General features: G+C 58.2%; 1 protein-coding gene across 1 annotated transcript in view; it reads right to left on the bottom strand.

Moving 5' to 3' along the window:
• Positions 1-356: 356 nt before the first annotated feature.
• Positions 357-14,107, bottom strand: part of SPTBN5 (spectrin beta, non-erythrocytic 5) — a 64,300-nt gene continuing 50,549 nt past the window's right edge. Inside the window, 33 exon segments of the mRNA XM_066341681.1 lie at positions 357-1,371; positions 1,374-1,456; positions 1,700-1,825; positions 3,003-3,059; positions 3,196-3,214; positions 3,217-3,367; positions 3,734-3,843; positions 3,965-4,075; positions 4,078-4,162; positions 4,490-4,593; positions 5,405-5,506; positions 5,509-5,579; positions 5,797-5,839; positions 5,842-5,944; positions 5,946-6,000; positions 6,161-6,353; positions 6,356-6,377; positions 6,619-6,701; positions 6,704-6,795; positions 7,699-7,822; positions 7,825-7,870; positions 8,060-8,205; positions 8,208-8,281; positions 8,399-8,499; positions 8,502-8,596; positions 10,572-10,628; positions 10,631-10,682; positions 10,684-10,770; positions 10,992-11,177; positions 11,320-11,520; positions 11,581-11,732; positions 12,315-12,466; positions 12,579-12,675. Of these exon segments, the coding sequence (XP_066197778.1) occupies positions 1,271-1,371; positions 1,374-1,456; positions 1,700-1,825; positions 3,003-3,059; positions 3,196-3,214; positions 3,217-3,367; positions 3,734-3,843; positions 3,965-4,075; positions 4,078-4,162; positions 4,490-4,593; positions 5,405-5,506; positions 5,509-5,579; positions 5,797-5,839; positions 5,842-5,944; positions 5,946-6,000; positions 6,161-6,353; positions 6,356-6,377; positions 6,619-6,701; positions 6,704-6,795; positions 7,699-7,822; positions 7,825-7,870; positions 8,060-8,205; positions 8,208-8,281; positions 8,399-8,499; positions 8,502-8,596; positions 10,572-10,628; positions 10,631-10,682; positions 10,684-10,770; positions 10,992-11,177; positions 11,320-11,520; positions 11,581-11,732; positions 12,315-12,466; positions 12,579-12,675 (3,281 nt within the window). The 3' untranslated portion in view covers positions 357-1,270.

Genomic DNA, 14,107 nt, shown 5'->3' with positions numbered 1-14,107 from the left:
CTGGGAGAGAGACTAGTGGCATAACCTCCCCGAGCTGTGGCCTGGGGGAGGGACTAGCGAGTAGCCTCCCCGGGCTGTGGCCTGGGGGAGGGACTAGCGGGTAGCCTCCCTGGGCTGTGGCCTGGGGGAGGGACTAGCGGGTAGCCTCCCCGGGCTGTGGCCTGGGGGAGGGACTAGCGGGTAGCCTCCCCAGGCTGTGGCCTGGGAGAGAGACTAGTGGCATAGCCTCCCCGGGCTGTGGCCTGGGAGAGAGACTGGCGGCATAGCCTCCCCGGGCTGTGGCCTGGGAGAGAGACTAGCGGGTAGCCTCCCCGGGCTGTGGCCTGGGAAAGAGACTGGCAGCATAGCCTCCCTGGGCTGTGGCCTGGGGGTGGGGTGGCGGTTCTGTCTCTTAACAAGTAATCTTTTTTCCTGCAGTCAGTAGGGCCCAGGTAACTGAGTATTATTCTGGTCCCCAAGGGGGTGTTCTCACTTGTAACCCTGAGCTTTGGTGGTACATCAGGGTTCGCTTCAGGGTCCAGACCTATGGAGAGAACTGGGAAGCAGAGTGAATTCAGGGCCTAGGGACCCCATATTCTTCTCCCCATACTTGTGCCCCAGGCTACTGGCTTCCCTGTCAATACCCTACCTCCTCCTAATGTTGATGAGGAACGTGGATCCTGGGAGCCAGCAGGCAGCTGCAGGAGTGACCCTGGTGTGTGAGCTGGATGGGAGATTACTGGGTCTCACTGCATGTCTGCCCTGGCCCAGCGACTCAGTCCCTGCCCTGGGCATGTGGCTAGAGCCACAGAGTAGAAGAAATGGCTGTCTTGCTAGCCTTAGATGCCACTGTGTCCAGGACAAGTCCATTCACTCAGCAAAACAGCACCTGAATCATAAATTAGAACCTGTACCCTGTAGGAGTGTGAGTGGATCCTTTACCAGGGGCCACAGTTACGGCTGCCGCTCGTTATGATGCGAGTGCTCCTCTGACATGAGGCCGTGTCTGTCTAACTCTCTGGGTTTGTCTCTGTGTGTGACTTTGTGTGGGGGTCTTGGGGTCTATGGGCATGTGTTTGGGTGACATCCTGACTCCTGGTCTCTCTAGGACAGAAGGTCCCCCTTCTCCCTTGGAGCAAGGCTGAAGCAGGAGAGGAGGGAAGTAGAGAGCAGGGAGAGGTTAAGGGTGTGGGAGGGGTCTGGCTGTCCTGCGGACAGTGCTGTCTTGGAGAAGAGGAGAACAAGGAACAAGGGGGGTGTGGTCCCAGGTGGATAGAGCCAGGCGAGCTCTCTAGTATGTGCGAAGATAACCCAGGGGCCACTCAGCTTGGGTCTGGCCTGAGCAGGAAAGGTGGTAGGAACACTGTGCAGTTTCCTCTGCAGGGCCAGTGTCTGCAGCAGTTCCAGGCGCCGTGGGTGGCCATCGGCGCACATGTGCATCTCCCTCAGCAAGGAGGGTGGGGGGCAGCCGTGGAATCTGGGGAAAGGGAGACTCGTGACCCTGATTCTTCTGTCGCTGCTGAGAGTGAGCAGGGGTTTGCACCAGACACAGTAGGTGCTAGGGCTTTCTGTTTCTCATAGGTGGTCCAGGACCTCAAACTGGGATTTATTGCATTCACTAGCAGTGTAGGTCTGAGTGTCAGGACCTTGGCCTAAGAGGGCAGCAGCTGGGCTGGTCATGGAGGCTCAGGATGCCCACCCACACACCTGGGTGCCCTGCCTGAGTGGAGTGGCCATGCTGGGCACCTCCTCAGTGGCACACTCAGCCAGGAAGTCCAGAGGCCTGGCTCTGAGCTCTGGGCTTAGACTTGGCTGCAGAGCAAGGGAAGAACACTGGTCAGCCCCAGGTTAGATGCTCAGGCAGAGTCCCTGCAGGCTCCCACCTCTTGGCTGTAGTCTAAATGTATCTCCCCCACCATTTCCCCCACCGAAATTCATATGTTAGAATCCTAACCCCAAGGTGATACTAGTAGGAAGAGGGAGGGGCTTTGGGAGGTGACTAGGTCATGAGACTAGAGGCCTTAGAAGAGAGACCCCGGGAGCACCCTCCCTCCTCTGCCTGGGAAGGCTCAGTACAGAGGCACCACCTGCAACTGGAAGACGGCCTTCACCAGACACCCAGTTTGCCAGCACCTTGACCTTGGACTTTCCAGCCTCCAGAACTATGAGAAATAAATCTGTTGGGTATAACCTATCCAGTCTGCGGGTGTTTTTGTTACAGCAGCCCGAACAGACTAAGGCATTCCTGCTTCTAGAAATTCCCTGCGTATCAAGCCTCGTGGGGGGGGGGGGGCGCACTGTGCAGGCCAAGCACCCCCAGTGCCTCCCACCTCCAGGAAGGCGAAATGCTGGCAGCCTAAGAAAGGCTCAGCCTGAAGGAGATAGTGAAGAAACTTGAGATTCCTTTGGGATTCTGGAATTACAGGCCCAGGGAGATCCCGGGGGAACAAAGACCGTGTGAAGAACAGAGCCAGGAACCCAAAGCCTGGGAGGAGCAGGAAGGGGCCCCTGGGAGAGCCCCAGCGGCACCAGAACGTGCCCGGAACACTCCCTCTGCAGAGGGCCCAAGGGCGTGCTTTCTATTTGTCCTCCTATTAGTAGAGCTGGCCTTGGCCACTGTCTACACAACACCCCAGGGAAGGTACCTGCAGGGTATGTAAGGACTAGAAGAGTGGAGATGACCAGGATTGGACAGAGCAGAACCTGGAAAAGCCCACAAGGATCCTGGCTGGGCTCAGGAGTCAGAGTAGCAGACTCCAAAGGAGGCAGATAAGACGAAGAGGCCTTGCCCTCACCTCTGCTAATCAGCTCTGTGATCTTTGGCAAGTTGCTAACTCTCTCTGGCTGGGCCTTAAATTCTTTGCAAAAAGACAAAGTCCCATTTACCTTGAAGGCTGTATAGAGACTACGTGTGAAACCTCCGAGGATGAATAAAACCATCAGCTTGAGGCCCAGGGAGTCACTGCTCCTGCCTCCTCCTTCCCCAGGTCTCCTTAGAGCCTACCTGCTGCGCTGCTCAGGGCTTGATGCAGGGCCCTTTAGATGGTGTTGCAAACAGGATCTCTGCTCTGCTGCTTGGCCTGCCACCCAGACAGCCATAGATCAAACTCTGTCTCCTGTGCAAGGACCCCTGACCCCAAGCTCGTGGCTGCTCTTGGGAGGTTCTACCTGCTGGTCAGTGGGTCCCAGGGCCAGTGTCTCCCCTGCAGCCCTCACCTTAAGGAGGAAGTAGTATCCTGTTATGGCAGTGCCTTGGCCTCTCAAACTGGGCTCCCACCAGGTCAAGGGAGCCTGTGGAAGCCACATTCCGAAGGTCATCAGCTTTTCCCAGTGGTCCTCTGTCCTCTGTGTCCTCCAATCCCCACTGCCCAGTACCTCTGTTGCCATCCTTCCCCAATGGAATAGGCTGCCCCTGACCAAGATCCCACTATAGCCGTCCCAGCTGGGCTGTGGAGGGAAGGCAGTGAGGTTGGACCAGCTGCACCAGGACCAAGGTTCCTCGGGAAACCAGGGAGCAATTTATAATGAAGCCAGAAGAGGAGGAAGAGCCCCATTCTCTACTCTACTTGGGTTGGTGCAAAAGCTGGGAAGAGACCCTATGAAGAAACTATACTAAGAATGGAGGGCCAGGGGAGTTCACCAGAATCCACAATGCCAAGGGACCAGGCCCTGATGCCCCCCCTTGGACACCCCAAGCCCCTCTAGAGGTTCTGTGGAGGGGAGCTGCCCAGAGCAGGCGCCCCCTGGCATTGACCTGCTGCCACCCAGGCCAGAGCTGCTGCTTAAGCTCCAAAGACCCCTCCATGGTGGGGGCACCCTTCACATCCTGAGAACGCAACATGGGGCCCAGGAAAACATCAGGACCTGCACAGAGGAGGAGGGGGCTAGTTACGCACTCCTCCCCTACCTCCTCATTGTTGATAACCCCTGGCCCCTGGGCCTCAGGGCTAGTTTCAGGGTATGGCCCTGCCCCCCACAGCCCCACTGAGGTGCTGCTGCCCTGCTGCCTGCTCCAGAGAAGGGATACACTGCCTGGCAGTGACGCCTGGCTGCAAGTCCCTTGTCTTAGCCAGATGTGCTCTTGGCCACCAGCTTCTAAGGGCCTGTCCTGGAGGGAGGTTAGCCCACTGCCAACTCTTCTGGGTTTTAGCCCCTTCACCTGTTGCAGTAGCTTCTGTTCCCACTGGGAGAGGGCAGTAAGGAAGCCTGGCTGGGACATGGGGGCTCCGAGCTCACCCTCTCCTTCCCACACCCCTCCCTCCCAGAGGGAGCCTGTGTCTCTTCAGATCAAGTCTTTTCTCTCAGCCCAGCCCACCATGGCATCCAGCCGGCCGGGACATGGGTGCACACACTCTGAAGCTGTCAAGGGCAAGAATGGGGTTTCCTCAAGGGTCAGAGGTAGTCTCGGTGCCCTGGGGAGACCCCGACTTTCAGGCTGAGACAGGGACTGCTCCCACCACCGGCCCTCAGGCCCCATCTCCTGGGCTTCCCCTGCCTCAGCCTCACTCACCCCTGCCTTCCTCTGTAGTTGGACAAACTTATCCTCCTGGGCCACCAACAGCTTTTCTAAGTCCTGATGTCTGTGGAGCAACAGCTCTACATCCAATACCGAGTGTGGGGAGGAGAAAGCCGGTGAGGGCCAGCCCCCGGGGAGGAGAAAGCCGGTGAGGGCCAGCCCCTGGGGAGGAGAAAGCCGGGTGAGGGCCAGCCCCCGGGGAGGAGAAAGCCGGTGAGGGCCAGCCCCCGGGGAGGAGAAAGCCGGTGAGGGCCAGCCCCCGGGGAGGAGAAAGCCGGGTGAGGGCCAGCCCCCGGGGAGGAGAAAGCCAGGGGGAGGGTCAGCCCCCGGGGAGGAGAAAGCCGGTGAGGGCCAGCCCCCGGGGAGGAGAAAGCCAGGGGGAGGGTCAGCCCCCGGGGAGGAGAAAGCCAGGGGGAGGGTCAGCCCCCGGGGAGGAGAAAGCCGGTGAGGGCCAGCCCCCGGGGAGGAGAAAGCCAGGGGGAGGGTCAGCCCCCGGGGAGGAGAAAGCCAGGGGGAGGGTCAGCCCCCGGGGAGGAGAAAGCCGGTGAGGGCCAGCCCCCGGGGAGGAGAAAGCCGGTGAGGGCCAGCCCCCGGGGAGGAGAAAGCCGGTGAGGGCCAGCCCCCGGGGAGGAGAAAGCCGGTGAGGGCCAGCCCCCGGGGAGGAGAAAGCCGGTGAGGGCCAGCCCCCGGGGAGGAGAAAGCCGGTGAGGGCCAGCCCCCGGGGAGGAGAAAGCCGGTGAGGGCCAGCCCCCGGGGAGGAGAAAGCCGGTGAGGGCCAGCCCCCTGGGGATGCCAGAGCTTGCTCCCTTCCCTCTGCAGCTGGCCTGGGTGGCCAGCGAGAGAAGCAGTGGGAGCTGCCCTGGACCGTAGCTGTTAGCACAGCAGGCAAGAGGGCAGAGCCTTGGCTCACCCTGCAGCTGGAGTCCAGTGGGAGGCCCTCCCAGACAGCCAGCCAGGCCTCAGCCTGCTTCATCCCCTGCTGCAGTTTCTGCAGGCCCCAGCATGCTTGTCAATGTTCCCATGCAGGGCCCAGGCCTCCTCAAGGTTCTGCAGCTGCCCTTCCAGCTCCTGCAGACACTGTCACCTGAAGGGTAGGGGTGCTTCGGGTGGGCTGTTGAGCAGAGCCACCCAGGTAGGGCAGGACTGGAGTGCCAGCAGAAGTGGGGGGGGAGGCTGAGAGGCCCGGATCCTCCCTTTTCCATCCCTCTCTCTCCACCCCTAGCCTGGCCTTCCTCTCCCCACGAGGGGTTCTGAGGCCTTCGGTAATCAGGCTCTGCCCAGCTTAACTCCAGGCCCACCACTGTGTTTGTACTTCCAGGGACATGAAGTGGACATTGTCTACAGCTGCTGCCCCTCCTGCTGTGCATCCTGGGTGTGAAGGCAGTGCTCCCTGATTTCTCGCCTCAGTTCCTCATGCTGCTCCAGGAGCCGCTGGGCCCCAGCCACATACATCCACAGCCAGCTCCTCTGTGGAGAGCAGCGCCTGCTTCTGCCAAGCCCAGGCTCTGTGTGCATGCAGGGGCAGCCGGGAGTTGGGGGGGGGGGGGGACAGGCAGGGCAGGAGCTATGCAGAAGAAGGTAGAGTCCAGTTCCCCGAAGAGCTGAAGTGACCCCCCACACTGCAGGGCAGAGCGGAACCAACAGCTGGGGCAGGATGCCACCTACAGCAGTTCCCGACAGCGTCCGAGGAAGGTGCGTCCCTGGGAAGCCTGCTCCCGCTGCTGGTTCTGCTTTTGGGCCTTCGTATCTAGGGTGGCCCAGGCCTCCTGCGCCTCGGCCAGCTGCTGGACCAGGCTTCCCTGAGCCGCAGGTTGCAGCAGGCCTAATCAGCAGGACTCCATCGGCACCTCTGCCACCTTCTCTCCATAGCTGCCAATTCCCTCTGCAGCCAGAACGTATGAGCAGACCTCACTTGGTAGCCACCCTGCCACATGATCCTTGTTCGGGGAGCGTCCAGTTCTCTCTGAGGAGTCCTGCTCTGCTTCCCACTCTCCCAGGCCATCTCTGCTCTGCTCCACAGCCTGGAAGAGCAGCCCCTGGGCCAGGAGGGTCCTTGCCTCTCACCTCTGGGTACCCCTTATCCACCACCTTCAGGGAGTGGCTCAGACAGGAAGCCCACTTACCTCCAGGTGCCTGTGCTGCTGCTGCAGGGACTGCACCGATGACAGCCTGTGGTCACAGGCGTCTCTTGCCATCAGGGTGGCCTCTCCTGCATCTAGCCCCGGGGCTCAGCCACTGACGGCTCAAAGCTATACACCTCACGGGCTGCAGCCACGCTCTGGGAGAGGAGGGAGGGCCTGCTCTGGGCTCAGCTTATTCCCAGTGTCCTTCCTCCCTGGAGTCATGCAACTTGTTCATGACCACCATGCCCAGAAAATGTCCTAGATGTGGCAGCTGCTCAGTGAATGTGTGATCTTACTGGTAATGTGGTTGGGCCTCAGGGGACTTCTGTGGGGAGAGGGTCTTCAGGGCACAAGTCAGGAGAGAGGCTGAGATGGAGGCTCTGGAGCGGGCAGGGATGGGTCCATGTGAGGAGGAGGTTGGTTTGGGGGCATCCATAGGGCCAAGAGGAGAAGGTCAGCTCAGGAGGCTGCTCCAGCTTAGACCCTCGGAGACGGCATCTCTGGGCTGTGGGGTCTGCTGGCGGCTCAAGGAGCTGGGCTGCTATAGAAACCACCAGCTGTGCTGAGAGCTAAGCTTGTGAGGGAACACCTGGCAAACAAATCCACCCGGAGCACTGAGCTGAGAAGAGTGAATGAACGAAGGAACATCTGCCGCGTGACAGTGAACTCGTGCCCAGTAAGTGTGGTTAGTTAAAGAGAAGAGAGCAACAAGACATACATGTAAATAAAACTGAAGCCTGTGGTTAAGGGGCGTGGTGGGGCTAGCAGTTGGCCAGACGTGCTGTCTGTTTCTCCTTGGGGGTGTGAGCTGCACTAGGAGGAAACACACAGGTGGAGAAGGCAGGAGGTGGAAGACTTCGAGACTCACAGTCTGCTTGGTGCTGGGAGCTAGAGGCAGGCAGACAGAGAGAGAGAGGAGAGAGAGAAAGAGCGAGAGAGATACAGAGACCGAGAGACAGAGAATACCCCCTCCCCCCCCCACACACACACACCTGGTGGGTCTGCCTGTCCCTGGCCCCCACAGAAAGCACAGATGGCCCCGCCCCTTGGTGACTCCTGGCCTGTGGCAGCTACCTGCACGCTGGCTTTTATGCCCTGGCTAGCCTCTCCCAAGTGGCTTTGATGCGACTCCTCTGCACTTGAATCTGGGGATGGCACCTGGGCGCTGCCCACTCCCGGTCGCCTGCCGGCTCTCTTAGGGAGGCACGTTGGCCTGCCCCACACTCTGACTTCCTTTCTGAAAAGCATCAAACTGTCCGGCAGCTCTGGAAGCTCAAAAGGGCTTGACAGTATCTGACAGTCCCAATGCCCCTCACCCCCTGCTCTAGATCCAAAGGGTCTCCCAGAGCCCAGAGACCCCCAATCCTTTTCTGCTCACCCCTTCTTCCCCGGACACACACCTTTGCCTAGCTCAGCCTCAATTCATTTCTGGCAGGTCCACTCAGGAGTGGATCACCATGATGGCCTCCAGGTCTTGTCCAGAGTCCTGAGACTCAGCAGTGGCCACCTTGCCGACCAACCAGGCATCGAGGAGCAGGGCCTCACGCTCCAGTTGGTAGAGCTGCAGCTCTTCCTGCAGGCCTTGCCCCTGCCATCCACTCTCTGCAATAGCCCCAAATGCACCTTCCTCACGACCTGCACCGGGCCAGCAGCTTGGGGCTGTGGCACGAAGGAGAGTTCCACCAAAGCCCTTTCTGTCCACCCCGGACCAGCCTTGTGTGCCTCTGCAGGGGGTGCCCCTCCCTGCTCTTCCCCAGACGGGCCTGGCTCCCACCCACCTTTCTGGGTTCTGCCTGCCTTCCCGATGGCTGATGGCTGCCGAAGTCTCTCGATGCACGTGCCGAACCCCTCCAGGTCTCTCCTGCTGGCCTCCAGCTGCCACATAGAAAGACCTACGTGGTCTCAGCACTCTGGCCCATGTCCTCAATGTCCAGGATATAGTTCCATTCAGCCAGCCAGGATTCTGCCGCCAGGAGTTGGGGTGACGCAGAACAGGACAGTTTTTCCAGGGCAATGCCCTTCTGAGAGGGGAGAAACCAGAAGAATGCAAGAGAAAGAGTCTGCAGGAATGACTGACTCAGCCAGTTAAGATTATCCACATCCTATAGTTCTCTAACTGATCTCCTGGAGACTCTTTTTTTTTTTTCATTTTTCTGAAGCTGGAAACGGGGAGGCAGACAGACTCCCGCATGCGCACGACCGGGATCCACCCGGCATGCACACCAGGGGACGATATTCTGCCCCTTTGGGGTGTCGCTCTGTTGCATCCAGAGCCATTCTAGCGCCTGAGGCAGAGGCCACAGAGCCATCCCCAGTGCCCGGGCCATCTTTGCTCCAATGGAGCCTCAGCTGCAGGAGGGGAAGAGAGAGACAGAGAGGAAGGAGAGGGGGAAGGGTGGAGAAGCAGATGGGCACTTCTCCTGTGTGCCCTGGCTGGGAATTGAACCCGGGACTCCTGCACGCCAGGCCAACGCTCTACCGCTGAACCAACCGGCCAGGGCCTCCTGGAGACTCTTAAAACACACGAATAACAGGATCTGTAAATAAATAGGACCAGAGGCCCGGAAACCCCTTCCCCCTTGCTGCCCTGCCGAAACTCCCCCACTCCACCTTAAGTCATGAGGTGCACGTAGGACCTGAGGCAAAGGAATCACGTGCTCCTTGCATGGACCCTGTAAAAGGTATATGCGATGTAAGAAATCTAACTTCAGGGAGCTCCTGCTTTGGTGCTACTAGTCTCATGTGCTCCACCAGCTACTAATAAATTCCTCTTCCTCTGTTAAGTTGTATGGATATCTATTCTCCTCCGTATGGATGGCATTTTCCTGCCACACTCCAAGGCTCCCCACTTAGGGTTCATGCTTTGGGATTGAGAACAGTGGTTCTTAGTCGGGCCACACCCTCAAATCAACTAAGGGCTTTAAAAATGCCCTATTCCTGGCTCTCACCCTGGAAAGATCCTAGTTTGGTCTGGAATGGAGCATAAGTATCAACATTTCTGAGAGAATCATGGATTGAAAACCACTGGTTTAGAAGAAATAGCAAACCCGAACCCAACCCAGGGGAATTATGCAGCGGGAAATATGCAGAAGGGAGCCTGAGCGCAGGATAGCACCCGGGGAAGGTGACAAAGATGCACAGAGCTGGGAGACTCACATGGGGTCACCCTCCGGGGCTGCGTCCTCTCCGGGTTTTCTCTCGACCACTCCAGCCCTCTCTACGCCTCCCCGCCTCACCCCTCACCTCTGGGTTTTCTCACGCCCACCCCAGCCCTCTCTACGCCTCCCCGCCTCACCCCTCACCTCCGGGTTTTCTCACGCCCACCCCAGCCCTCTCTACGCCTCCCCACCTCACCCCTCACCTCTGGGTTTTCTCACGCCCACCCCAGCCCTCTCTACGCCTCCCCGCCTCACCCCTCACCTCCGGGTTTTCTCACGCCCACCCCAGCCCTCTCTACGCCTCCCCACCTCACCCCTCACCTCCGGGTTTTCTCACGCCCACCCCAGCCCTCTCTACGCCTCCCCGCCTCACCCCTCACCTCCGGGTTTTCTCACGCCCACCCCAGCCCTCTCTACGCCTCCCCGCCTCACCCCTCACCTCCGGGTTTTCTCACGCCCACCCCAGCCCTCTCTACGCCTCCCCGCCTCACCCCTCACCTCTGGGTTTTCTCACGCCCACTCCAGCCCTCTCTACGCCTCCCCACCTCACCCCTCACCTCCGGGTTTTCTCACGCCCACTCCAGCCCTCTCTACGCCTCCCCACCTCACCCCTCACCTCTGGGTTTTCTCACGCCCACTCCAGCCCTCTCTACGCCTCACCACCTCACCCCTCACCTCCGGGTTTTCTCACGCCCACCCCAGCCCTCTCTACGCCTCCCCGCCTCACCCCTCACCTCCGGGTTTTCTCAAGCCCACTCCAGCCCTCTCTATGCCTCCCCACCTCACCCCTCACCTCTGTCGGGAGCTGCTGGGTTTCCTGAGCTCCCCGCAGCTGCTGCCTCTGCGAGGCCAGCCCACGGCGTTCTCCAGCAGCTGCACCTGTGCAGCCACGTCCCGGGCAGCAGAGCAACCTGCCAGCCTGCCGCAGCTTATGCCCTGTGCCCACCACTCCCTGGATCAGAGCCTTGTTGCTGCTCATCCCACTCGCCAGGTTCTGTGGAGTCGGGGAAGACGGAGCGGGGATGCTATTGGCAACTACGCTGGAGACCCCAGGGTGATGCCAGAAGCCTCCTGGGACCCCACGGACTTGCCCCCAACAAATTCCCTGTCCTTGTGATTAACAAAGAATCAAGGTGCTCCAGAGCGCCCTGGAGGGTGAGCGCTCAGTTGGCCACAGCTCCATTTCCTCGGTGGACTGGAGGCGTGGGCCCACACGTGGTGCTGCTCCTGCAGGCGCTGTGGGGTGCTCAGGCTCCAGCTGTAGTCCCGGGTAGACACAAGGGCCAGCCTCTCCAGCACCCAGGTCATCTCCTCATCAGCATCCCTGAAGAACAGCAAGAGGAGGCTCGGGGCCTCAGGGCTGTCCTGCGCTGCCTCGGGGGCTCCCGCAGGCTCTTGCATCTGCAGCAGTAGGCAGGCAGTGGGGCCAAGGAGCTGGGCATCATGGTCATCAGTGTTAGGGCCAAACATTGCTCCCTCGTCTGTGCTCCTCCCTAAAGGCAGTGGAAGCAGCTGCCTTTCAAGTGGGCTTGCGCTTTCCTACCCTGGGCAAGGCAGCGGCCTTCCCACATAAAGGCCTGGCCTGGCTGGCCTGCCTGGCTACTGTGGCCTCCAGTTCTCCTTGAGCCCCCAGGATCTCCCCCGGGCCACCCTGGTCCTGTCCCCCTATGGGGGCTCTCAGCTCGACCTCCACAGGCTCCAGCCAGCTCTCCAGTTCCTCCACTCTTCTCCGTAGATGCAGGGCCTGGGGCAGGATGGATGTGGGCACGAGAGGGAGAGGCGGGAGCCTCTCCAGCCTGCTCACAGCCCACAGGGCCTCACCTCGCAGGCCCCCTAGGTTGGCTGCCTTTCTCTGGCAGTTGGCCTGAAGCTCGTCTCAGACATCTCCCGGCTCCTGCAAGTGCTCCTGGGTGGTCTCTGAGGCCAGGTGCCCCCCTCCCCACCGCCTCTGCCCCTCTGACAGCCACAACATGGACTGCTGGAGCTGGGCACTTGTGTCAGCGCCAACCACCAGCCCCACGCTTGCAATCTCTGTGTGCTGGCTGTGTGATCTTGGGCAAGTTCTTTAACCTTTCTGAACTCATTAGTCATATCCATTTCATTGAGATAATAATGGTTATTTTGTTTAAATGAGATAAAACATTTAACATACTTCATAGGGCACTTTATATCAGAGGGAACCAACCTGGGTTCAGGGCCTACACTCTGTAGGTAAATTTAAAAGAAGCTACACTTTGACTCCAGGACTGCTGGCTATGTCCTGACTGTGTCTTCTAATACCTTTCTAAGGTAGTTTTAAAAACCATTATGTCAAAAGATGATCTTTAACATAGATGAAAAGCCCCTCTTTGGAGAGGGTGCCTGGGGAAGCTGCTGTTTCTCACTGCCCTTTGGTTCTCAGCATGGTGCCTGCTCACAGACAGCACTTAGTGAACATTGGCTACCCACGGCTGTGGTTCAGAGCCACTGCCGGGCTGTGGAGTCGCCGCGTGCTCTGGCCTGCCAGGTGTTGCACGGTCCCCAGCTGCGCCCCTGGGCCTGTCGCCATCTGCAGCCTTTGTTGTTGGTGCACACTTGTGTCCAGCTCAGCCTGGAGACTCCATTGCTTCCACAACTGCGCCTGCAGCCTGGCTGGGTCCTGCCAGCCCTCTTCCAGGGCCACCAGGTTCTTCTCTCTAGCCATGTGCCACCTGGATGCACAGGGAGGACCAGGCTCTGTTGCCTAGAGCTCTCCACTTCCCCTTCATTTCTGGGCTGCCCCGAGGAAGAGTGGCCCTCTCTGGGGGCAACTTCTTCCCACACAACCATTCCCCAGCCCGGCCAGCAGGAACCTTGTAGGAATCCTGCAGGAAAGTCTGTAGCTGCTGGAGCTCCTCCAGTTGGCGGTGGCAGTTATGGGCTCACTACAGGAGAGCCTCTGTCTTGCCAGAAGGAGGGTCTCATGTGCTTGCAGGTCTGTCTACTGGGACCCGGAGCTGCGACGGGGGGTGATTGCTCATGCACATCCCTGTGTGAATGGGTGCCCTGCCAGCCTAGGACAGCCTTTCTCGGGTATCAGTGTGCCCCGAGTCTGGGGTTTTCCTTGAAATGGAGACACATTCTATTTTCTTTCTTTCTTTCTTTCTTTCTTTCTTTCTTTCTTTCTTTCTTTCTTTCTTTCTCTTTCTTTCTTTCTTTCTTTCTTTCTCTCTCTTTTTCTTTCTTTCTTTCTCTCTTTTTTTTTTTTTAGCAAGAGAGAGGCAGACAGACAGACAGGGACAAACAGGGACAGATAGGCTGGAAGGGAGAGAAATGAGAAGCATCAGTTCTTCATTGTGGCACATTAGTTGTTCATTGATTGCTTTCTCATATGTGCCTTGACCAGGGGGGCTGCAGCAGAGTGAGTGACCCCTTGCTCAAGCCAGTGACCTTGGGCTCAAGCCAGTGACATTTGGGCTCAAGCCCGACTATGAGGTCATGTCTATGGTCCCACGCTCAAGCCAGGAACCCTGTACTCAATCAAGCTGTTAAACCTGCACTCAAGCTGGATGAGCCCACGCTCAAGCCAGTGATTTCAGGGTTTCAAACCTGTGTCCTCAGCATCCCAGTCCGATGCTCTATCCACTGCACTACCGCCTGGTCAGGCTCAGACTCCCCTCTTTCTTAGTGTCTGTTGTGAGCTGAATTGTGTTCCCCTGCCCCCCAAAATACTTCTGTTGAAGTCCTAATCCCCAATACCTGAGAATGTGACTTTATTTGGAGATAGGGCCTGTAAAGAGGTAATTAAGTTAAAATGAGATCATGAGGGCAGGCCCTAATATGACATGACAGGTGTCCGTGTAAGAAGAGATTAAGACACAGAAACACATACAAGGATGACTGTGTGAACACAGAGAGAGATGACAGCCATCTGTAAGCCAAGGACACCACCCCTGCTAACATCTTGGTCCAGGACTTTCAGCTTCCAGAACTGTGAGAAAGTAAGTTTTAGTTGTTAAGCCCTCCAGTCTGTGGTATTTTGTGATGGCAGTCTGAGCAGACTAGCACAGTGTCTGTACAGCTTCTATCGTGAACTGCTATTAGTATGAATGTTTTGAGCAGGCGCCTCCAAAATATATCTGTATGCGTGTGTGGTGTGTGCATGTATCTAAATATAGATTGATGTGTTTATGTATGAACTTCCTTACCGGTATATTAAGTATATACATTGTCATATGTACAAAATAGAAATTAGATCAATAAAAATTAGGAAAAGAAGTTCTAATCCGCCCCCTCACTCTGGGGTTCCCACCCACAGCTCACATCAGCAGAATCTCCACACAGGTGTGTTACCTTTGTTTCCCTGCTGGGGT

This window comes from Saccopteryx leptura, chromosome 6, assembly GCF_036850995.1.
Source record: "Saccopteryx leptura isolate mSacLep1 chromosome 6, mSacLep1_pri_phased_curated, whole genome shotgun sequence".
NCBI classification, from domain to species: Eukaryota; Metazoa; Chordata; class Mammalia; order Chiroptera; family Emballonuridae; genus Saccopteryx; species Saccopteryx leptura.
The sequence above is the reverse complement of the archived record's forward strand: the minus strand, read 5'-3'. Positions and strand labels throughout refer to the sequence as shown.